This window comes from Callospermophilus lateralis, chromosome 12 (assembly GCF_048772815.1).
Source record: "Callospermophilus lateralis isolate mCalLat2 chromosome 12, mCalLat2.hap1, whole genome shotgun sequence".
In the NCBI taxonomy this organism is placed as follows: domain Eukaryota; kingdom Metazoa; phylum Chordata; class Mammalia; order Rodentia; family Sciuridae; genus Callospermophilus; species Callospermophilus lateralis.
This window is the reverse complement of record NC_135316.1, coordinates 66,143,697-66,168,897: the sequence shown is the minus strand read 5'-3', so window position 1 is coordinate 66,168,897 and position 25,201 is coordinate 66,143,697. Positions and strand designations below refer to the sequence as shown.

At 36.8% G+C, this 25,201-nt stretch overlaps 1 protein-coding gene across 1 annotated transcript in view; it reads left to right on the top strand.

Moving 5' to 3' along the window:
• The window catches only part of Vwa8 (von Willebrand factor A domain containing 8), a 392,265-nt gene extending 368,590 nt beyond the window's left edge, over window positions 1-23,675 (top strand). Inside the window, exons 41-45 of the mRNA XM_076872295.1 lie at window positions 4,795-4,920; window positions 6,994-7,152; window positions 19,148-19,246; window positions 20,047-20,285; window positions 22,841-23,675. Of these exons, the coding sequence (XP_076728410.1) occupies window positions 4,795-4,920; window positions 6,994-7,152; window positions 19,148-19,246; window positions 20,047-20,285; window positions 22,841-22,949 (732 nt within the window). The 3' untranslated portion in view covers window positions 22,950-23,675. The remainder of the gene's footprint in view (window positions 1-4,794; window positions 4,921-6,993; window positions 7,153-19,147; window positions 19,247-20,046; window positions 20,286-22,840) is intronic.
• Window positions 23,676-25,201: the final 1,526 nt, after the last annotated feature.

The following is a 25,201-nucleotide window of genomic DNA, read 5'->3' as shown; positions in this document are numbered from 1 at the left end:
CCACCTAGAACTAAAAAATAAATATTTTAAAAAAATAAATAAATAAAATTAACACAAAACAAATGGACATTTTTACAAAGAAACTTTGCTTTATTCACTAGGACTATATAATAAAAAAAAGTATGACTCCTGTTGTAAGTAAAAGTATGTATTTCAATTCAGTGTGATCTAAAAAGAACAAATTAAAAATACTAAAAACTAAATAGAGTGTGTATTTAGTATTTCTAGAAGTATTTCAGTGAATACAATAAAATACAGAAGACTTTGCAAACACATTGAAAATAATGAATATTTCTTTTTAAAGGATGATTATTTTTTTTCAGTGTTAAGGATCCAACCCAGTGCCTCACACATGTTAGGCAAGTGCTCTGCCACTTAGCCACAGCCCCCAGCTCTGAAAATAATAAATATTTCTATTCAGACATCAACAACTTTTTAAAGAATTCCCCCTCCAGCCCATGGTCCCCAAAGGCATCCATTCTGACAGGCTTTTTCCTGTTCTGAGTTTCCAAGTATTGGTGGATGGGCTAGAGGATAAAAAATAAATTTTTCCCCTAATTTATCTGCAAATTATAAATCTGAGAACTATAGAACAGTGCTATTGTTAGAAAAATATTTTTGTGCCCAGTATCTCTGGATCAAAAGACTGAGACATGCTTTCACTTCTTAAAAACAAAAGCTACTGATTCATGATCCTGAAAGTGTCGGTGACAAGCATGACCCAAAATAATTCATTTGCTGCAAATAAATATTAAAATAAAGGGAGTTTAAAGCATACCAACCAGGATAGCTAAAAAAAATAAAACTATTAATATCAATGTTGGCGAGAATATGCAAAAGCAACCCTCATACACTGCTCATGCTAATGTTAATTAGACAAACCACCTTAGAAAACTGAGTAGCAATATCTACTAAAGGTGAATATATCCAGTCTTGTGACTCAGAGCTTTCCCACAACAGAAATGCACATGTATCTTCTCTAGAAAACACATTCAAGAACATTTATGGTTGCATTATTCAAAATAGTCCCAAAATGAATACAGTAGGATTATAGATGGAATTATAAATATAATAAATTGTACAAGTCGTATAATGTAATAATGTTAAACCTGTGAGAGAGAATATAATACCGTAAGATACAACATAGCTAACCCCATGGAATATTGTTGAGCCAAAGAAACCAGAGACAAGAGTGTATGTTCTTTGACTCCATTTTTTTTAAGAGAGAGAGAGAGAGAGAATTTTTTAATATTTATTTTTTAGTTTTCAGTGGACACAACATCTTTATTTTTATGTGGTGCTGAGGATAGAACCCAGTGCCATGCACATGCCAGGCGAGCGCGCTACCACTTGAGCCACATACCCAGCCCTTGACTCCATTTTTATAAAGTTCAAAATCAGACAAACCTATTCAATGCTACTAGAGATCAGAATAAGTGTTACCTTTGCAGAGAGTAAAATCCAGGACAGGGCCCTGGGAGACTTCAGAGGTATAGGTAGTTAAATGGTGTTTTCACAGCACAACAGTTCGTTAAGATCTGCACTTAGGATTTCTGAACTTTATTATAAGCATATCATACAGGAAATTGACCAAAGAAGAAGAGAAAGGGGAAGAGGAAGGTGCAGGGAGGGAGGGAGGAAGGAAGGAAGGGCAAGAAAAGGTAGCAGATTACTAGAAAAAGCATATCTCTCCCCTTCACGCGTGCTGCAAAAATATAATATTCTAAGAGTAAAATATTTTCAATTCAGTAATCCCTTTACCAAGGAAAGTAATAGGAACATGTGCCCTAAACAGGAGCCCCTTCTGTCATTTTTATAGAGTATTATTAACATGAATATTAAAAGAAGAATTCCACAGTGCTGTTGAACTATTACATAAACTCCACTGGGTGATGGCTCTGTTTCTCTTCATCACTCTGCCATTTCCCCTCAGCATCCCAGCTCCATGTCACCTATAATTCCCTTCTTGTGCTGTGAATCTATTATTGCAACTTCTGGACCCTATAATGCTGATTAGGAATTGAAATCACTAAGTCAAGACTTCACAAAGCTCACACAGGAGTTAACATTTGACTAGAGCTGACCAGTAGAATTTCTTTCTTACAAATATACTAAAGAAAATTGAATAAAAACTTCTTGTGGTAAATGATAAATTCCCTAGGATGAGTTAGTCACATACAAGAATGTCTAAAATAACAAACTACTTCAGATCACTGTATTACAGTGGGATCTTTATAAATAGATTTGCTAGTTCATTTTTTTAGGACTGAATAATATTCTATTGTCTGGATGTACCAACAATTTAATTCATCCATTACCTATCGAAAAATATTTTAGTTGCTTCTAAATTTTGGCAGTTATACATAAAATTGCCATAAATATCACGGCAGAGTTTTATGTAGACAGAAGTTTTCAACTCATTTGTGTAAATAGTAAGGCATGCAATTGGTGGATGGTGCAGTAAGAATATTTTAGTTTCAGAAGAAGCGGCCAAGCTGTCTTCTCATGTAGAAACACCATTTTTCATTCCCATGCACAGTGAGAGACTCTGCATCCTTAACAACATTTGTTGTTGTCAGAGTTTTGGGTTCTGATCATTCTAATACATTTGGAGTGATGTCTCATAGTTGTTTTATTTTGATGTTACATATGTTACATCTATTAACATATGTTTAAGATATTTTCATATGATTATTTACCATCCATCTGTTTTTGATTTGGCAGGTATTGGGGATTGGACCCAGGGGAGATGAACCTAAGCCATATTGCCAGCCCTTTTTAAATATTTTTTATTTTGAGACAGGTTCTCACTAAGTTGCTTAGAGCCTTGCAAAATTGTTGAGGCTGGCTCTGAACTCACGATCCTCCTATTTCAGCCTCCCAAGCCGCTGGATTACAGGCATGTGCTCACCACGGCCGGCCAATGTGACTATTTTAATGAAGTGCCTTCTCAAGTCTTTTACCCATTTTTAAAACTTTTTCTTTACTGTTGAGTTTTAACAGTTTTTTAGATACTAATCCTTTGTTAAAATTACCATATTTAATGTAGATGTATTAATGTAAATAAATGGAAACCCCTAGGTCACCAAGATAAGATTTTAATTTTGATGGGCAGATCCTGGAACCACTGTACCAGGTAAATCTTGGAAGTATATCTTTCCCAGATGTATATTCTTCATAAGAACCCCATGATCTCACATGGAAATGGGGCATATTGGAGCAAAGCTGTTGTCATATAAAACTTGGTACAGAGTTATAGGTGGTAGGAGGAGCAAGTAAGCACAGACTTCCAGAATACTTTCCACATTTCAATAATCAGACAAGACAACCTTGATTGCACAGTGCCATCCTCCCCATACCAAAAATTGGGACTTAACTCCTGTCTCTCTTTTTTTTTTTTTTTTTTTTGTCATTTCTGGAATCAGGAGTGGGTAACCCCTCAGACTGCATAATTTATGCTTGGAAATAACACCATGGATGACCATTTAGGTACCTTTCAATGTGACATTCTAATACTCTTGGAGGTACCAAGCTGCAGAGCTCAGTCTTCTAATGCCTCTCATAGATGAAGGCAGACTCTCACAGGATTGTCAATTGGAAAAATAAGCAGTTAAGAAAGTAAAAGAAAACATGGTCACAGTGGTCAGCCACCATCGAAATGGCATGGAAGTTAATTTTTGAGCTGGGTTTAAGGGCAATACAGAATAAGTATCAGAATAAAATCATGTAACATATTTGGTAACACATGTGCCATTATTATCATCAAACATTGGTTTTCTAAGTTTCATAAATATTTTGACAAGGCAATGCCCTGATCACGCCCTTCCTAGTCCTCCTAGCTGCTACATGCTTTTATTAACCAGTGATGATTTCACTGTTGTAAAGGCTACCCAGTAAGTAATTTTTGTGATTTTTAAATGCAGATCGTAATTGTTATAAAATTAAATTTAAACCCCATCATTTTACCATGGAGGAATTATAAAATGCTGAAATTCTAACTATAAGTCCACTCTCCTCTCATATTTTGGTGTTTCTAGAAATGAAATACATCCTATAATCTTGTTTACATGCATTAAAACATTTTAACTATTCTTCCCCCTTCTTATGGTAAATATACTCATGGACTACAATAAACAGATGCTTTTATTGGGATACTACAGTTCTTTATCATTTAACTATCACCTGATCTAGTTGTGTTTTGGCAAAATGTTATGTGAAAAATACCTTAGAAAAATAATTCAGAAAATTTTAGAATATAGAAAATCAGAGACGTGTGGGGTACAAAATGTTCAGATACTGTTGTTTCCAGCTGTTTTCATGTACACAATAAGACACGGAGAACTTGAGTAGCAAATTTCTTTCCAAAAGGAAGACTTCTGAAGATCACATTCTCTCTGGGCTTTCTGACAATGTCAACAAGTTCAAGCTGATTATTTTGGCACCTAATAAATTTTCTAGAAGAACAGAGACAGAAAACCCATAGGAAATGTATCATCATTACCTTTCCAGATATAGAACTTTCTTCAGGGGATCATTTTCATACTGTCTTCCTGTCCATATGCCCTTCAAATGTTACATATGTTAAAACAATTAAAACTAACAAAATACACATAAATTGCATTTCTTTGTGAGCAGAGCAGAAACCAGTCCATTTCTGCAGTTGTGTTTATGCAGAACCATCACGTATTGAAAAGTTCCTGGTGTGTTTCCTGTTATTCATGCAGAAAATGTGTCAAAGATCCTACAGAACTCGTTAAAAATAAAGACTTATGTGTATGTGTTTGTGTGTCCTAGGCTAAAGGTAAAGAAAGGCAGTGGCTAAAACACCAAGCTACTGGAGAACTAGATGATTCCAAGATCATTGATGGGCTGACTGGAGAAAAAACCATCTACAAACGTCGGGGTGAGCTGGAGCCACAAGTAAGTAGTGGAGGACTGGTAGCATCAGACTTGCTTAGTTTGGCCTTGTTTCTAGAAACTCACTTTCTTGAGTTGTGTGTCAAAACATCATAAACCCTGATGCATTATTCTAAAAAAAGAGATAATGATGAAGAAAAAAACATAAATATTATACTATTTATTGTACATGTTAAGGTCTCAGCAAGAAACACAAGGCACATTCAGACTGGGTAATTTAAGTAGCAGTGAATACAGAAGAATTTAGAGCGTATTTACAAAGATAAGGGTGGATTTATGAAAGCCAAAAGTTTCACTGTGGTAACCCAGGCTGACATCAGCAGGGATCTGACTCTGCCCTGAAATCTAACACACGGAGCAGGAGAGCAGTTCTGGAATCTGGAGAAGGTAGTTCATGGAGCTGTGGCCTTTGGTAGAGGTAGAGCCCACCCCTGGGCAACAGCAGAGAAAAATATGAGGTAACAACCCCCCAGCCTCTCACTCTGATCTGACAGTGCCTCCCATTGGCAGAAACCTCTGGAAGCCAGTAGCCAAGAGAGCTGCCCATGTGGCCCATAGACTCACTCCTGGGACACAGAGCAGTTGCCCTGGAAGGGAAACTGAGGGCACCCTGTTGTCTCTGAATCCTAGAGTATTCCTCAAGTGAGAGCAATAGAGGCATCTTGGTGGTTTTCTACTATTCTGTACCTTTAAAGATCTGTGCCCTTCATGGGATTTAAGAAAATTTTAGGAAATAAGGAATTCTCCTTTAACTCTTATTGTGTTAAGTCAAGTTTTAGTTAGCCATAGTTTTGAAAACTTTGTCATATAATGGCAACAGGTGAAATATTGAGTCTCTTGATTTCCTATATCCTACATAACCAGAATTGCCAAGTTCCCACTGAGAGCTGGGGAAGCAGTGCCTGGAGAGAGCAGGGAGAGTCCATCTACTTAAATGCTTTCTCAGAGAGGATCTGGTGGTAATTTGGGAAGTTCTTATTTCTGTGTCACTGGGATGAGTCAACAACTGTGTTCTTTACTGACTCATTGTGGTCAACAAATGTGGTTGGATACATATGAAATTGTGAGCAGTCATGAAAGCCTGTGTGGCACTATTGTTCATTTGGACGCACTCAAAAGTTTTGAAGAAATATATTGAATTGGCTCCAAACCATTATCCTCTAATACCCAGAGCATGTTTTGAAATTTCTGGCTCTGCCGTTAGTGTTTATGCATGTCAGAAAGTTTACAATAACAAAATAACCTGGAATTTTTCTTCCTTCCTCCCTCCCTCCCTCCCTCTCCCTCTCCCTCTCCCTCTCCCTCTCCCTCCTTCCCCCCCCCCTCTCTTTCTTTCTGTAAAACTGACAAGATTTTTCAAAATTCTGCACATTGGCCAAAATTGTTCAAAATCAAACTGAGTCTCTCAAGTTTCACATTTAATTAATAGTTGCTTCTATACATCAGCTTAATAACACTTTCATGCTTTAAACTGCCAAGAAAAGAAAAGAAAAAAAGCACTAGTTCACTAACTCCAAGGAAATTTGAAAGCTTGCTAAGGACAAAAATCATTTAAAAATATTTTCCTTAGATTATTTGCCATACTCCATCTCCCATAACCTGGTTTTAAAAATCTAGTATTTCTTGCAACCTACATGGGAAATGGTTTTCAACTGACTGCATAACAGATACAAATAAAATTGATGTTGGCTTCCCTCCAAAATAACAGACTCCTGCTAGAATTACTGACTTCCAGGCATGGAGAGAAAATGACATGTTAGGATTTGTATCTTTCCAAATTATTTTAAGGCACCAGTCTCCAAAAGGCAACTTTACTAGACTAGATTGGGCCTTGCAAGGGCTCTATTCCAAAGGAAAATCTTTTTCATATGATCCTAACTACCTTATGCAATTTCAGTTACTGAAATTCAATCTACAGGCATCTTTCACCAGCCTGGTCAACCTTTTACGGGGTCAAGTCTGCAGCTGATCTGCCCACCTCATGACTAGCACTCTGGTGCCTGTGTGAGCTCCTCAGGACTGCAGCCATTGATGACATTGTAGTTCACAAGCTCTTTCTGTCATTCCCTCCCTCAGCTGGGGAGCCCACAAGAGAAACCCAAGCGTCTACGCCTGGTGGTAGATGTGTCTGGCAGCATGTATCGCTTCAATGGAGTGGATGGCCGGCTTGAGCGCTCAATGGAGGCCGTGTGTATGGTCATGGAAGCTTTCGAGAACTATGAGGAGAAATTCAAGGTAATGGCATGATCTAAGGATGATAAGAGTCATCCTTGACCACATCTGCACAGAGTGAGCCTTGAGTTATGGCATGATGATGATAGGTGCTTGGAGACTTTATTCCCAGGCAGACAGAAATCTCCATTCTCTTACCAGCTCATTTGGCTCATTTGCCAGTGAAAATGTGAGACATTTGCTTCATCTGCTCTGATAATATCATAATTTAAAGGACTGATTCCTTCTGATTACTACTGAAGAAACTCCACCATTGTGTGACATTAACCATAAGGTTTAGAAAAAGGAACAGCCACTTAGAAGCACCAGAGTCTGTTACCCTTGTAACACCCATACCCACACACCGTTGCCCAATCACCAGACAGCCAGCCTTCCAAGGTTTGAGCTCACTCCCAGAGCGTGCTGTTCTCAGCATTACTGTCCCTTTGCTCATGGGCAATGATTCTACAGAAATGAATGTCTCCCCAGCTGACAATGAAGATGACCACCCTGGCAGAAAAGCAGCCTCCCATTTAAGCTATTTCTATTTTGTTCTTGCAGTGTTTGATGCACACCCTCCATTTCAGAGGTTTGAGAGTAGAGACTAGATTTCCCCAGTAAAGCTGTGTTATCCCCTGACAGAAGCCTACTTGTCTGCTCTTAATCAACCACAGAGAGCACCTGCTCCTCTGGCCCTTTCAGAGCAAATAACCTTGTGTTACCATGGTTATCACATGCCATGCAATTATTATCAAAAGTTCAGTGGAGAGAAACGGTATATATGCAGACATGTAAAGGAAACAGAGTCTATTCATAGATACTGTAGACCTTATTCTGGGTCATACATGTCCTGAGAAACAAGTCGTATTAGTTCATTCACTGTTTAGCTTGACATCCCACCAGCACCTCTGGTTGCTGCCTGGGTCATGGCTCTGTGTTATGCCTCATACAGCAAGAAACAGGTCATTTACTTTGGGCTTATTATTAAGCGGGCTACCCATTGCATCTCCCAGGGTCCCTTATATGAATTAAGTTCTGCAAGAGAAATTCATTTTAGGATTGACTGCTGGGAAAAGGGCAGTTTTAGACAGTGAATGCTGTGGGTTACTAGACTTTGCACAAGTACAGGATACTAATACAAATATACATGGACTTTTACCATGAGGAGTAGTTATGTTTCCCTTGAAGAACTAGAATGGGTATCCCCTTGTGAGTATAGAAAACCATGGAACTATTCAAGATTCTCACTTTGTCCTAGTTGCCAGGAAGCTTGGTGCCAAAATCAAAGACCCACTATGACAATTTTATTTTGTCTTATGTCTTAAATACTTATATTTAGCTTTTTCTTTCCCTTGACCCTCCCTCACCTCAGATGTAAGTTTGTCTTCATTTAAAAAAAAAAATATTACTTTTTCATGTTTTGTGGGTCAAAGGAAAATATTAAAAAATTTTATTTAAAAGTATTTCAGATCCTTTCTAGTATATAGTAGAGTTTGATTTCCTATATCACTTGGACCACAGGTGACCAGTGGATTTCTAAAAATCCATCTTAGTAGCATAAATAGCTGTATAACACCTAATGTTTAAAAACCTATGGATTTTAACTTGACCCAGAATCCCTACTATTTCCAGAGCTCCTTATAGACCTTCCCTATACATTGTCACATTGGAGTCTTTTTGCTATCTTTCTACCATCCCCAACACATATCTGAGATTCTAGTGGCCACAGGCCACTCAGTCTCTGCAAAGCCTCCTGTGGCCTCCTTTGTAGAAGAGAAGAAAGAGATGGGTTGGAACTACTATATTCTGTGAGAGCTTTATATAATTAAATGTTTAGGGATTTAAGTAAGGGGTACATGTAGTATAAAATGTAAAAGAAACAAAAGAAGATAGAGTGAAGAATCAATCTCTGTCCACCCCTCTCAGTTCTGAAATTCCTTGTCTAATGATGACCACTATTAGTGGGTTTTTGGTCACTTCTCAGAGATATTCAGTGGTATATATCACGTGGTTCCATTGCATGCCCTGTGGTTTGTATGGTTATGTTGATCATATTCAAATCATTTAATCTCTCTGTACTTCCATTTTCTCATTTGCAAAGAGGTATAAGAACTAGGAAGGACTAATTTACTTAGAAAACATAAAATAATGTATGAACCAATGATTACTTGAGGAGCTCCTAGTGAAAAATTTGTATTCTTCAGACCAGAATTGCATCAAATGTCTTATCTTTAGGAATTCAGATTTGTGATCTGAGATTCCCCACCCCCAGTTCTAGATGGTTCTTAATGTCTTCCCAAATTTATCCTTCAGCAGTAAAGTGTATTTGCTTTGAAACCTTCAGAAGCCTCTGGCCTGGTGTGGTGGTCTAGAGTCTTCCTGTCTCTCTTGGCACTTCCGTGTAGTAGTCTCAGCCATCTGAGCTGTAGCTCATTACTATCAAACTTCAGTGGCCTTGTTTAGAGTCTCTCTCCATGTTTTACTCCCCCACATCAGCATGACACATGCCAAACCACAGTGAGCCTAGAGCCAAAATTACTGAGTAGGAAAGTAATTGGTAATTCAGTGGCAGGACACATTTCCAAAGCATTCCGAGTTTTAAAGTTTTTCATAATTGTTCTACCAACAGAATTTGATTATTCCCAGGCATAGTGTTCACAGTAGGTCATCTAAGACAAGAGCAACATTATTTGCTTAAAATGAGCATAATTTTTAACATTCCTAGAACACTTAGAGACTACAGTGAAAGGTAGAATAGTAATGCTCATATGAACCATTTTATTTTAGTCAAGTTATTTCTTTTTCTTTTATCTTCATTTTTAATTGGTTCCTCATGATTTCACCCCGTCTGCTCCATCTCAGTACAACTAAAAGCATTCCACTTATATTGGTAATACATGATGTTTTTTTAATATTAATTTTTTTAGTTATAATTGGACACAATACCTGTATTTATTTATTTTTATGTGGTGCTGAGGATTGAACCCAGGGCCTCGCACGTGCCTAGGCGAGCGCTCTATTGCTGAGCCACAACCCCAGCCCCATGATGTTTGATAAAGTGGACTTTTCTGAAATACTTCATTTGAAGAAAGAACTTTACTGCTTAAAAATATATTAAATGTCAGAGGTGTTAGAAAATCACTATTCCAGGACCAATGCTGGATTATAGCTTCTGAGGGCTTTCTTTTTGGAAGATATGTCATAGATCCTTAGTTCAGTTAGATGATTCACTCCTTCTTTGATAGGTGAAAACAAGGCCTACCTGTTCTTAAAACTAAGAGGAGCCAGCTTTTCATTCCATTTCTTGGGTATACTATTGAATATAGAACCTTGAGGGCAGAAATGACCTTGGAAATTATCTTCATCAACCTCACTTTTACAGATGAGAAAACTAAGATTCAAAAAGGTTGAGTGCTTTGCCCAGTGTCATAGCTGGACCATGAAAAGCCAGGACTTCCGATGTCACTTCACAGCTTTTAGTTGTTTTCCTTCCTATTATTTGTAGTCATTTTATTTCTGCCCAATCAGTGTTTAAAAAAATGTAATTCAGGATTTACCCAGGGGATTCAAGTCAGAAAAGCCAAGGGAAAGCTGGGCATGGTAGTCCACTCCTGTAATCTCAGCAGCTCAGGAGGCTGAGGCAGGAAGATTGAAAGTTCAAAACCAGCCTCCACAATTTAGCAAGGCTCTAAGCAACTTAGGGATATTCTGTATCAAAATAAAAAGTAAAAGGGGATGGGGATGTGGCTCAGTGGTTAAGTACCCCTACGTTCAATTCCTGATAACAAAAAATTAAAAATAAAAAAGGAAAGTGAAGGGGACCCAACTTGTTTCTGTCTTTGATTCTGGTAGCTCACATGACCAGCTGAAGCAGGTCCAGAATCTGAATAGCTTGGATGTGAATACACTTAGGGACAGTCAGAGGAACCTGGAATGGCTGTGTTTGTGGGCAGCAGAGGAAGTGAAGAATTGGTTTCCTTCCCCCAGCTGAACCATTAGAAGGCTCTTGAGATCCAGACTCTCAGCAGAGATCCACACTGCCAAGTCCTAGTGGTATGTTCATCTAATCTCTCCAGAGAAGACACTACCCAACAAAACTCCTGAGGCCTAAGTAGACCTAGTCCTACCCACTGGAGCACCACACATTGAACTGTGCAGCAACCCTACTCTGGAAGTACATAAACCTGGCCTGTGCAGACAAAACTCCAACACATAGCACTTCTCATTTCATCCTACCTCATACTGCAGAGAAGAAAAACTCTGATGCTGAACTAAACTCAACCAAAAGAGAGTGCACTTTGCTCTTAATGACAATCTTTCTATTAAATGTATTTATTTATTCTAATTTGTTATACAAGACAGCAGAATGCATTTAAATTCATAGTACACAAATGGAGCACTATTTTTAATTTCTTTGGTTGTATACAAAGTATACCATTCGTGCCTTCATACATGTACTTAGGGTAATGATGTCCATCTCATTCCACTGTCTTTCCTACCCCCATGCCCCAACCCCTTCACTCCCTCCCCTTTTGCCCTATCCAAAGTTCCTCCGTTCCTCTCATGCTACCCTCAACACCCCCATTATGAATCAGCATCTACTTATCAAAGAAAACATTCAGCCTCTGTTTTTGGAGGATTGGTTTACTTTACTTAGCATGATATTCTCCAACTCTATCCATTTACCTGCAAATGCCATGATTTTATTCTCTTTTAGTGCTGAGTAGTATTCTATTGTGTATATGTACCACAATTTCTTTATCCATTCATTTATTGAAGGGTATCTAGGTTGGTTCCACAATTTAAGTATTGTGAATTGTGCTGCTATAAACATTGATGTGGCTGTGTCACTGTAGTACGCTGATTTTAAGTCCTTTGGGAATAAACCAAGGAGTGGGATGGCTGGGTCAAATGGTGGTCCCATTCCAAGTTTTCTAAGGAATCTCCATACTACTTTCCAGATTGGTTGCATCAATTTGCAATCCCACCAGCAGTATCTAAGTGTGCCTTTTTCTGCAGTTGACAACACTTATTGTTGTTTGTATTCTTAATAGCTGCCATTCTGACTGGAGTGAGATGATATCTTAGAGTAGTTTTGATTTGCATTTCTGTAATTGCTAGAAATGTTGAACATTTTTTCATATATTTGTTGATTGATTGTATATCTTCTTCTGAGAAGTGTCTGTTCAGTTACTTAGCCCATTTGAGTTTTTTATAAATCCTGGATGTTAGTGCTCTATCTGATGTGCATGTGGTAAAAATTTGGTCCCATTCTGTAGGCTCTCTATTCACCTCACTGATTATTTCTTTTGCTGAGAAGAAGCTTTTCAGTTTGAATCCATCCCATTTATTTATTCTTGATTTTATTTTTTGCATTTTGGGAGTCTTGTTAAGGAAGTTGGGGCCTAGTTTGACATGGTGAAGATTTGTGCCTACTTTTTCTTCAAGGGCTCTGGTCTAACTCATAGGTTCTTGATCCACTTTGAGTTGAGTTTTGTGCATGGTGAGAGATAGGTGCTTAATTTCATTTTGTTGCATATGGATTTCCAGTTTTCCCAGCACCATATGTTGAAGAGGCTATCTTTTTTCCAATGTAGGTTTTTGGCACATTTGTCTAATATGAGATAACTGTATTTATTTAGGTTTGTCTCTGTGTCCTCTATTCTGTACCATTGGTCTACAAGTCTATTTTGTGTCAATACCATGCTGGTTTTGTTACTATTACCCTGTAGTATGTTTAAGGTAATGACACTCAATCTTCTGTTATATGTTAATACAAAGAATAGAAGAGACAAAAACCCAAACAAATGACCAGCCCAATTTAGAAATAGCTAAGGGTGGGCCTCCAGGTCCCACCTATGAATATCCATTGTTATAATAAAAACACAGAGAAATAAAACAAAGGCTGCAGACACCAAATCTGTAAGAGAGACTCAATCTAGATCATTGTAGAACATTTGGCAAGGGAAGAATGTGCCCTAAAAAGTCCCATACAACAGAGTGGAAGAAAATCCCTTCCAACAGGTACAGAAAATTCAATGCATGAATACGAGAAATATGAAAAATAAGCCAACATAGCACCTCTGGGTCATAATTCACCAGGAAATAACCCTAAAAATGTTGAAGTGGATGAAACATCAAATAAATATTTCCAAAGAATATTATAAATATGATCAATGAATTACAAGAGAACATAGAAAAACAACTAAATGAATTAAGTCAGTACAGAATATGAATGAGAAATTCAATAAGGAGATAGAAATATTGAAAAAGAATCAAACAGAAACCTTAGAAATGAAAGACAAAGTAAATAAAATAAAATGTTCAGTTGAAAGTCTGTCTAATAGTGTAGACCACGCTAAAGACAGAATCTCATACCTGGAGAACAAAGTAGCCTTGAACATTCAGACAGTAGTAAAGGAACATAAAAATAAGTAATCATGATTAGAATATACAAAAATTCTGGGACACATGAAGAAGCCAAATTTAAGAATCACTGAAATTGAGGAGGGTTGTGAATTGTGGCCTAATTGAATGGATAACACCTTCAGGGAAATAATAACAGAAAAATTTCCAAGCCTTCACAAGGAGATGGAAATCCATATATAGGAAACATTCAGAACCCCAAATAGACAACATCAAAAAAGAACCTCTCCACAACACATTAAAATTAAAGTACCTAGGGCTGGGGATGTGGCTCAAGTGGTAGCGCGCTCGCCTGGCATGCGTGCAGCCCGGGTTCGATCCTCAGCACCACATACAGACAAAGATGTTGTGTCCGTCAAATACTAAAAAATAAATATTAAAAAAATTCTCTCTCTCTCTCTCCCTCTTTCTCACTCTCTCTCACTCTTTCTTAAAAAAAAAAAAAATTAAAGTACCTAACATACAGAATAAGGATAGAATTTTTAAAGCCTCAAGAGACAAATTTCAGGTCACATTTAGAGGCAGGCCAATAAGAATCACTTCAGATTTCTCAGTACAAACTCTACAAGGCAATAGGGCTGGGAATGGTGTGTTCCAGGTCCTGAAAGAAAATAATTATCAACCAAGACTGCTGTATTCAGCAAAACTATCTTTCAAAATTGAAGATGAAATAAAAGCCTTCCAAGATATTCAGAAACTACAAGAATTCATGAATACCAAACCACCCTACAGAACTTACTTAAAGAAATACTCCACACAGGAAAAAAAAAATCAAAAACCAACCTCAGAACACACAGAACAACAAATCCCATTTGAAGAGTAGCTAAGCAAATGAGAAAGAGGACCAAATTAACTGTGATGAACAAACCAAAATGGAAGGAAATTATAAACATCTCTGTATAATAACATTGAATATAAATGGTCTCAACTCTTCAATTAAAAGACAGGCTGGAAGAATGGATTGAAAAGCAAGACCCAACTTTGTGTTATTAGCAATAGACACACCATACAGGAAAAGAGAGACACAAGCCAAAAGGATGGAAATTGAAATACCCTGCCAATGGGGCCCCAAAACAAACATGAGTAACCACTCTCATATCTGACAAAGCAGACCTCAAACTGCAATTAAAATCAGAAGAGACAAAGAAAGTCACTTCGTATTGGTACAAGGAGAAATCCAATGAGAAGATAAAACAACAATAAACATTTATGCCCCAAATGTGGCTGCAATTAATTACATAAAAAATGCTAATCAAATGAAGCCCCAGATAGACCTCAGTGCACTAATGCTGGGTGATTTTGAAACACCTCTCATGATTAGAGTGGTCATCCAGAAGACTCTTTGGACCTGAAAAAAATTAGGTTCAAATGAACCTAAAAGACATATTTAGAGTATTTCATCCAATAATAGCTGAATACACACTCATGGAACCTTCTCCAAAACAGACATTTTAGGCTACAGTGCAACACTTAAAAAATACAAAAAAAAAAAATTCAGTAATTCTTTGCATTTTATCAGATCAAAATAAAATGAAATTAAAAATCAACATGACAATACCCTATATAATCACATGGAGTATGAACAATACTCTTTTGAATGATGAAATGACTATGAAAGAAATCAGGGGAAAAATTACAAATTATTAGTTTCAAGTGAGACTAGTGATACAACATACCAAAATCTCTGGGACACTATGAAAACAGTTCTAAGAGAAAAGTTTATAGCTATGAGTGTCTACATAAGAAAATCAGAAACATCCCAAATAAACAACCTAATGATGCATCTCAAGGCTTTGGAGAAAGAAAAACAAACCAATTCAAAAACCAGTAAAAGAAAGGAAGTAATTAAGATCAGAGCCAAAATCAATGAATTTGAGAATAAAACACAATGCAAAGGATCAATGACATAAAGTTGATTCTTTGAAAAGATAAACAGGATTGATAAACCTTTAGCCAAACTAACCAAAACAAGAAGAGAGAAAACCCAAATTAACAAAATTAGAGAGGAAAAAGGAGAAATCACCACAGACATCTCAGAAATCCAACAAATCATTAGGGACTATTTTAAAAACTTGCATTCCAATAAACTGGAAAACCTAGAAGAAGTAGATACATTTCTGGACAAATATGATCTCTAAAATGGAATCAAGAGGACATAGAAAACCTAAACAGACCAATAACTTGTAATGAAATACAAGCAGTAATAAAAAAGCATTCCAACAAAGAAAAGCATAGGACCGGAATTATTCTTGACTGAATTCTACCAAAATTTTATAGAAAAACCAATGCCAATTCTTCTCAAATTATTCCATGAAATAGAAAGTGATAAAATACTTCCAAATTCATTCCATGAAGCCAGTATCACATTTATATCCAAAACACATAAGGATATATCAAGGAGAGAAAACTACAGACCAATATCCCTGATGAACTTAATCATATATTAGCAAATTATGTTCAACATAATTATACTTAATTCATCACATAAATAGAATTAAGGGCAAAAATCACTGTAATATCAATAGATGCAGTAAAGGACTTCAACAAAATTTAGAACCCATTTATTATAAAAACACTGAAAAAACTAGGGATAGAAAGAACCTACCTCAACATCATAAAGGCTATATGTGAAAATCCCAAAGCCAACCTCATAGTAAATGGGAAAAAACTGAAAGCATTTCCTTTAAAATCTGTGACAAGTCAAAGTAGAAATTCTAGCCAGAGCAATTAGTTAAGAGAAGGAAATTTTAAAAGAAGGAAGTAAAATTGGAAAAAAAATATGAAAGGAAGAAGTCAAATTATCACTCTTTGTAAACTGTATGATCCTATACATAGAAGATTCAAGGAACTCCACCAAAACACTGGTAGAGCTAATCAACAAATTTGGCAAAGTAGCAGGTTACAAAATCTACATACAAAAATCAATAGCTTTCCTATATAACAACAACAAATCTACTGAGAATGAAATCAAAAAGACAAAATTCCATTCACAATAGTCTCAAAAAATTGCAAATTTACCTAGGGGTAAATCTAATCAAGGAGGTGAAAGACTTTTACAACAAAACTATAGAATACTGAAGAAAGAAAATGAAGATGACCTCAAGATGAAAAGACCTCACATGTTCATGGATAGGCAGAATTAATATTGTCAAAATAGCCATGCTACCAAAAGCAATATACGGATTCAGTGCAGTCCCCATGAAAATACTATCGACATTCTTCACGGAACTAGAAAAAAAAGTTCAAAAATTCATTTGGAAGAATAAAAAACTCAGAAGAGCAAAATCAATTCAAAGCCCCCAAAAGTAAGGCTGAAGGTATCACAATACCTAACTTCAAATTATAGTACAGAATTATAGTAACAAAAAACTGCATGGGACTGGCATAAAAACAGACATATAAACCAATGGTGCAGAGAGAAGACATACAGAGAAATACAAACTATAGAACAAATGAGCCCATTGGCTGATCCTGCAGTGTAGACAAAAGCCAAGCCTGAGAAAAATTCCTTGTCAGAGGCAGGATGTATGAAAAGCCTTGACACTGGGCTCTGACATCAGTAGTTATCAAATGTTCTAGTAGAGTGGGTTTCCTGGGTACAGCAGGATAGCCACGGGATGTTCTTAACACCATAAAAGCAGGATAGCCCCAAATGTTTCCAGCTTTATAACTTTTTAGTGCACAAAGAAGCCTCTTGATAACTTACAAGTCTTGAAAAATGTACAAAGCTTCTGTAGTTGAACTTCCTGATTATGAGACCCTACATAATAAACTTGCCAAACTCATTGTGAGTCATTGTTCCTCCCTCTAAGAACAGTGTCCCACCTGGCCCGAGCTTTGCTTAAAAATGTCTGTTTTACTTTGTCTCTGTGTTTTTCTTAGTTTCCTATCACCCCTCCTCAAGATCCTTTGTTGTGGTTGTGCTGGTCATGGCACCATACACATTTAGTCATCTGGTCCTTGACAAAGGTGCCAAAAGGTTGGAGAAAGGACAACCTTTTTCAACAAATGGTCCCAGGAAAATTGGTTATCTATATGTAAAAGCATTGAACTAGACCCTTATCTCTCACCCTGCACAAAAAATTAACTCTCTATGGTTCAAATACCTATGAATTAAATGAAAATTCTGCAACTCCTAAAAGAAAATATAGGGTCACAGGCAATGACTTTCTTAATAGGACCTCTAAAGCTCGGAAAATAATGCCAGGAGTTAATAAATGGGATAGCATAGAATTTACAACCCCTATGGAAATCAGTATGGAGGTTCCTCAAGACTATGGATGGAATCAACATATGACCCAGCTATACCACTTCTTGTTATTTATCCTGAATAATTAAAGTCTTGCAGTGATATATGCTTACTCATGTTTGTAGCAGCACATGTCACAATACCTAAGCTATGGAACCAGCCTAGGTGTCCATCAATGATGAATGGATAAAGAAAATGTGGTATTTTTACACAATAGAGTTTTATTCAGCCATAAAGAAAGAGGAAATTATGTAATCTCCAGAAAAATGGATAGAATTAGAAACCATCATGTTAAGTTAAATAAACTTATTTAATGTTTAGTTAAATAAACTCGTGTTAATAACCATCGTGTTAAGTTAAATAAACTCAAAAGTTTGAGGGCCATATGTTTTTTTTTTTCCTCATATGCGGAAGCTAGAGAGGAAAAAGGAAAATAAAGGTGGGATTGGTCTCCTAAAAACCAAATGGAGAGTAGTAAAGGAATGAGACTAAGGAGTGAGAGGTAGGGAGGGAGGTGGGACGTAGTGGGGAGTGATATTGGCCCAATTGTGTTGTCATATTATGTGTGTGTACAAATATGTAACAACATATCCTATCAATATGTCCAACTATAATCAACCTATTAAAAATGAGAAAAAAAAGAAATACAAAAAAATCACATTTTTGGATCTGTGATTTTTATCTCAAAAAATAAAATTACATTTGCCTAAAAAAATTTCAGGAGTAAATGTACAATTTACATATCAGTTTTCTACTCTCAGCATCCCACCAATAGAAGGAGGATATAATAGACAAACAGACAATAAATCAATAGTTTAAGTGATTTGATTAGGCCCTTATTACCTCCCTTTCAATTAACTCAAACCAAATAAACTTAATTATATCTGCAAGTTCATTTTGCCATTAAGTTAACATTAACTCCCCATCCTATTTCCAGATCCTGCCCATGCTTACAGGAAGAAGCTTATAAAGAACAGGTGCACTGGGGTGTGGGATCTTGAGGACCACCTTAGAATTCTGCCCATCATTGTTTCTATGTGTATGTGTGATTGGAAAAAAAAAATTATCCCTGAAAGTTATGAATGGAATTCAGGTTAGTCCCTGAAGCCCTCATCATACTTTCCACCTCCTACAGAAAGCAGAGATCACAAAAGAAGGTGGATCCAAAATGAGAATCTGTCTGCATTTCAACTGTTGATAAACACACATCTGCTTCTGTGCATTTCTTAATGGCCAAATATTGAGCAACTTTGGACCATCAGATTCCAAAGAGATAGAAATGCAGAGGCTCAGTGATAATTCTCTAGTGGACAATGTTTTCTAACTCTCTGATTCTTTGCATAGTATGACATCGCTGGACACTCTGGAGATGACTACAATATTGCACTAGTTTCAATTAACAAAATCCCCAAGAACAACAAACAAAGACTAGAAATTCTAAAGGTAAATATATTGTTATCTCTATACTGTGAAAACTTCTATCTGATTAGCTAAAGACTATATAAAAAGATTCACTGAAGAAGCAGTAGATATTAGAAAGAAAATGATGTTCTGTTTCACAAACTTTCAAGTTGTAAACAGAAAACACCCATGAGACCTCAAACCCTTTTCTCCATCATCCAAATTTGAATTTTGCTCTGTGCATATTTTTAGAGTACTCAGTATTGGATTGGGATTATACATCTCAGTATTGCATTGGGATTCTGTAACCTGTGACTCCTCATATATGCTACATGTTCAGTAGAAGGAAAAGATGATTCCATGTAGAGTACTAATTTATGCTTTTCTTAGTATCTTCAAATAATAAATTTAATTGCACATACTTCAATCTCAAAGAAAAACATGCATGTCATGATTTAAAACAAATTTCCTCCATTGCTACTGATATAAGTACAATATAACTTTATTGGAAATTTAATCCATTCCTTATTTTTCACCCATGTGATACCAATTCTTATACTTTCTTACATTTTCTCACTTTAAATGGAAGCTTGAATTTTAAAAGTAATTGTCAACAGTGATAGTTTGGAACATTTCCTTCTTTTCTAACAAAAGTCTACCAAATGCAAATATTACTGTGTACTGTTGTTACTCTGATGTGCAAGTTAAATAAACTTGCTCAGAAACCTGTTACTGACTTGTAATAATTAGCTTTTATGCATTCACACAGTCAATAGAAAAACCATCCTGTTTGTTCAAAGAAGCTTATCACCCCTGACTTTTGCTCTGACTCTTTCCTCCAGACAATGCATGCCCACTCTCAGTTCTGCATGAGTGGAGACCACACGTTAATGGGGACAGAACATGCTATCAAGGAAATTGTCAAAGAAGAGGCTGATGAATACTTTGTCATAGTCTTAAGTGATGCAAATCTGTCACGATATGGAATAAAACCTGCCACATTTGCCCAAATCCTTACAAGTGACCCTCAAGTAAATGCTTTTGCCATTTTTATTGGATCATTGGGTGATCAAGCAACCAGGTAAGTGTCGTCTCAGGACACTGCAAAAGGCAGGCATAGATAGAATGAGTGCCTGTGTTTTAGTCAGCTTTTTTGCTGCTATGACTAAAAGATCTGACCAAAACAATTTTAGGGAAGGAAAAGTTTATTATAATGGACTCATGATTTCAGAAGTCTCAATCCATAGCTCAAGGTGAGGCTGAACATCATGGTAGAAGAGAGTGGCAGAAGGGAGCAGCTCACATGATCAGAAAGCAGAGAGATTCCACTCACCAGATACAAATATATACTCCCAATTCCTTCCTCATGCCCTACTTCCTCCAGCCACATCCCACCTGCGTCCAGTTACCACTCAATTAATCCCAGTAGGCGATTAATTCATTGATTGGATTAAGGCTTTTATAACCCAACCATTTATTCTCTGAACCTTCTTGCATTGTCTCACACATGAGCTTTTGGGGGAAACCTCACATCCAAACCATAATAGCCTGACACATGCTGTCTGGTGGAATGAGCACCATGAGGAGAACTGAGGGACATATAGGAAAAATAATCTAGAGATGCCACTCAAGAGTTTGCTGTCTAGCTGAGAGATGTAATGCTTTAGCTTATGTTTAGAGAAGCAATCATAAATTTAAATTTAAATTAACTGTTTTTCAGATTATGTTTAAACTAACAAACTAATTATCAAATTGGTTTGTTCATTAATGTTAGATAATATTTTATGCATTTGGCATCTTGTATCAAGGTCCTAAGCATATTCTCATCAGTTTGTGTCCAAATCATATTCAAAATAGTGAATATGTTAATTTTCTTGGCATAAGACAAAATGTGTATATTTGTGTCTAAGTATTTTATATGTAGACATATATATAGACAGACAGACATGTAGACATACATACATGTATCTCCACATACTTGCTTCTCTAATAAGTGATATAAATGTATATATGTGTGTGTGTGTGTATAAGTATCCATAGGTATGCCTATGTATGTGTGTGTGTATTTATACACATATATCTGCGTGTGTGTGTGTATGTGTGTGCATGTGTGTGTCCACTGTTACTGGGCAGACAAAGCAGGTGAAACACTTGGAAACCAATTAAGACACCATATATAGTTATATTCTACACTAAATATTCTGAATGTTCACTGAAGAAATTTTGGTCAAACAATAAATACCACTGAGGATGATCTAAAAGGAAAGATCTGGGGAAACTTTCATAACTTAAATGTACTTATCTTTTAACATTTATCTTTTTGAATAACAAACCAAAATAGCTCATATTTCTCTACATATAATATTTATAAAAAACAGAAAACACAGGTAAAAGTTTATCTGCTATAAAACTAACAAAAAAACAAAACTAAACAAAAAATCTTCCTGAGCCCCCAAAGGGCCTGTCTTTCCTATTTCTCCTCTTTAACCTGTCATGTTCTGTGATTCAGAGACCATGAACTAGGAAAGGTTTTAGTATCCTGTATCCTGACATCTTCCATCACCTTGCTACAGAATTACTGAGGAAGGTAAAGAATAGACAATATTGTGTCATCACCATCACTTTAATACAACTGACTTTTATGCATTGGCACTTCTAGGACCTTCTTGTCCTTGAAAGCAAACCATGCTTTTTCTAGTCCTGATTTTCTCAGCACAGCCCAGTATTAGGCAGATAGCAAACACTAGTTGAGCTGAAATGGCTGCTTTGTCTTCTAGTAAACAGATCCTGTTTGAATACTTAAGGAAGCACAATAATACCCTTGTGATTTCCTAGGGAAATGGTCTAAAGCCACTGGCAAAAGATATGTTGCAGAATTTTCTGGTTTGCCAGGCATGCCAAATGGATGATACTACACAGGATGGCTGACTTTTATGAAATGTCATTCCAAAACCAGACTCTGTTGCCACAATGAAAAGAGGCATTCCTTTGAATAAAATTGTATCTTGTGGTTTTATTACCTTCAAAAATCTTCTTTTGTTCCAAGTAATAAGTTAGTATTTTTAAAAATTGCTGTAAGCTTATATAACCTCAGTATTATCAAAGCAGCAGTTGGAAAAACCAGACTGCATTACACATTTGTGTGAGTTGAGCCAAAAAAGGAGAGGAGGGTGGAGAGAAAATAAAACCACTCAGGATTTGGCTGGGCAAAATTCTTGGAGCCCTGTTTTCTAGAAGGCAAAGCATTTAGATGTATAGTATGAGGCCAACACATTTGCTGAACCCTGGTGAGCTAATTCTAGTTGGGTCCCTAGGGCTCTGTTCTACTAAGGAAGTATACGATAGCAGAAAATAACAGTCATGAAAAGGAGAATTTTTTTTCCTTTCTACATCCACTCTTTTTCTTACTGCAAAGACCTTCCTTATGGCTTATTGCTTTTACTCTCTCTCTCCCTGTTGCTCTTCCAAGCCTTTCATTATTTAGTGACAGCCAGTTAAATTGCAGGCAGTAAGCAAGGTATTAGAAAGTAAAAACTTCCTTTCCTAAAATCCCACTTGGATATGATTTTCCAGGGAGGAAGATGGAAAGGGATCCTCAATTTGCAGTGGTAACTCTTTTCCTTCCCCTCCTGGCAGGCTCCAGAAAACCTTACCAGCTGGCAGGTCTTTCATTGCCATGGATACCAAGGACATCCCTCAGATTTTACAACAGATCTTCACCTCCACAATGTTGTCAACTGTTTAAGAAATGCCCTCCACCGGCATAACAACCCAGGATTTAAAACAAGAAAAAGGAATGTTCTAAAGAGAAGACATCTATAAAGCAAACCCATGAAATGACTACATAATTCTAGCATTGCTTGCTTCTTCCTACACTGACTCCATAATCAGGATTCAGAAAAGCAGCCAGAAGCAGACTTGTGCCTGTAAATCTCCAGCCACTGATGGGTTTAGAAATCCTCAGTGGGAGCAAGTTGACCTTCACATTATGCAAGTTCATGGTTAAAGGAAATTAGCATGAGAACTACAGTGTTTGGACTGTTTCAAAAACCTGAGAGGTAAAGAATCCTTGCTTTTGCCTTAACACATCATCTGTTGCCTAAGATAAGAGAAGCAACCCCATCACACTGAACCTCTGAAGCCATGTTCTGACATTGGGATCAAGTCTGTGCAAACCCCATCCAACATGCTGCTGTCTCATAATTATTTTTATTTTCTCCCTCCTCTGGATTGTCTAGCAAACAACTGTTTTATAGTATTTAACCCACTAAAATGATCTTCCAACAGCAATATTTTAAAAAAAGCTGGATTTTCTCAATAATTCCATTTTCTTGGCCAAAGCCAAAAGAAATCAGGAGATCCTTAGAGTGCTTGATTTCCTAGGTGACTTTTAAAAGGCTCTTTGAATAATAAAGAACAAATGTCCTGTTCTCTCTGCCACCACATGAAGAATAAAGATAACCTGTGTGAAGTTTCCTGGTTCTTCTTATCCTTCTATTGCTTCTCAAAAGTTTCACACTACACTATTTTGGTATTCAAAGCACAGTGCTCAAAATAACAGATGCTTGTAAGAGATTATCTATTGAGAACATTCATATAAATTACTTAATACAACGTAAAAGGCATTATATTTAAACTAAATGGTGATTGGGAGTTTCTTTAGCTGAAAGAGAAAGTGAGGAAGGGAAAGAAGGAAGAAAGGAAGGATTCTTGAAAACTAAATTCTTAAAAAAAATAATGTGTCAAAATGCATCCTACTGACATGTATAACTAATTAGAACAAATATAAAAGAATCAAAATAAATAAATTAATTAAAGACACAAAGTCTTAGAGAAGCTCAACTCAAGAAAATCAGCCATGCTCAGAGGCAAGCAGGCACACTGAGTGGGCTAATACTTGTGCCCCCTCTCACCCCATACTTCATGCTGCTGCTTATAGACCTACATGTATATCTTGCTTCTACTGCCTAATTCTCATTTCTTTTAGTCCAGTATCCTATCTTTAACTGGTCCACATTCATAGAGCCATTTTCTTTTCCCTTGTCTTTCAAAAACTGTATATAATCACATTCATGCAATTCAGAGGACATGGGGCACTGCTGGGAGACATTGCTAACTTTTCCTAACTTCCTGGGAACAGCATTAAAGCTAAGGAAGTGCCCATCTGAATGGCAGCTTTATTCCAAGGGATGCCCCTTTGCTAGTGGGTTCTTGCCTCTTAAAGCCTTTGGAAGTTGAATCCAAGAATGATTAAAGGAACAGTCTTTTACCAAATCCTCTCCATGCAGAACTACTTGAGTGAACAAAAGACATACTTTTTAAAACATAGAATATTCTAAAGTAACTTAATTTCCTCTTCCCAACTAATCAGATATCCTTTGCAATTGTTTTTAAAAAGAAAAAGAAAAAAAATAAAAAACAATAGAGCACCTGGCTTTTCTTAGTTTTTTTTTTTTAATTTTAATTAGGTATATATGACAGCAGAATGCATTTTGATTCCTTGTACACAATTGCAGCACAATTGTACAAGATGTAGCATCACACCATAATGTGTAGTCATACATGCACCTAGGGTAATGATGTCCATCTCATTCTACCATCTTTCCTACCCCCATACCCCCTCACCACCTTTCCCTCCCCTTTGCCCCATCAAAGTTCCTCCATTTTTCCCATGTCCCCCAATTACAGATCAGGATCCACTTATCAGAGAGAACATCTGGACTTTGGTTTTTATGGGATTGGCTTGCTTCACCTAGCATGATATTCTCCAACTCCATCCATTTACCTGCAAATCTGGCTTTTCTTAATTTGTATTAGGGAAGAATGATGGAGGAGGGAAAGGAGAATAAGATGGTTTGTTTTCATTTCTTGTAATACCTAAGAAGTATGTGTATTTATTATTAAATGCCACTTTCCAGATATGAATCCTAAGCAGCCTTCTTCTCAGAACCTCCAGGGCAGACTTCTGGGCTGCCCAGCCACTGACCCTGGCCCAGA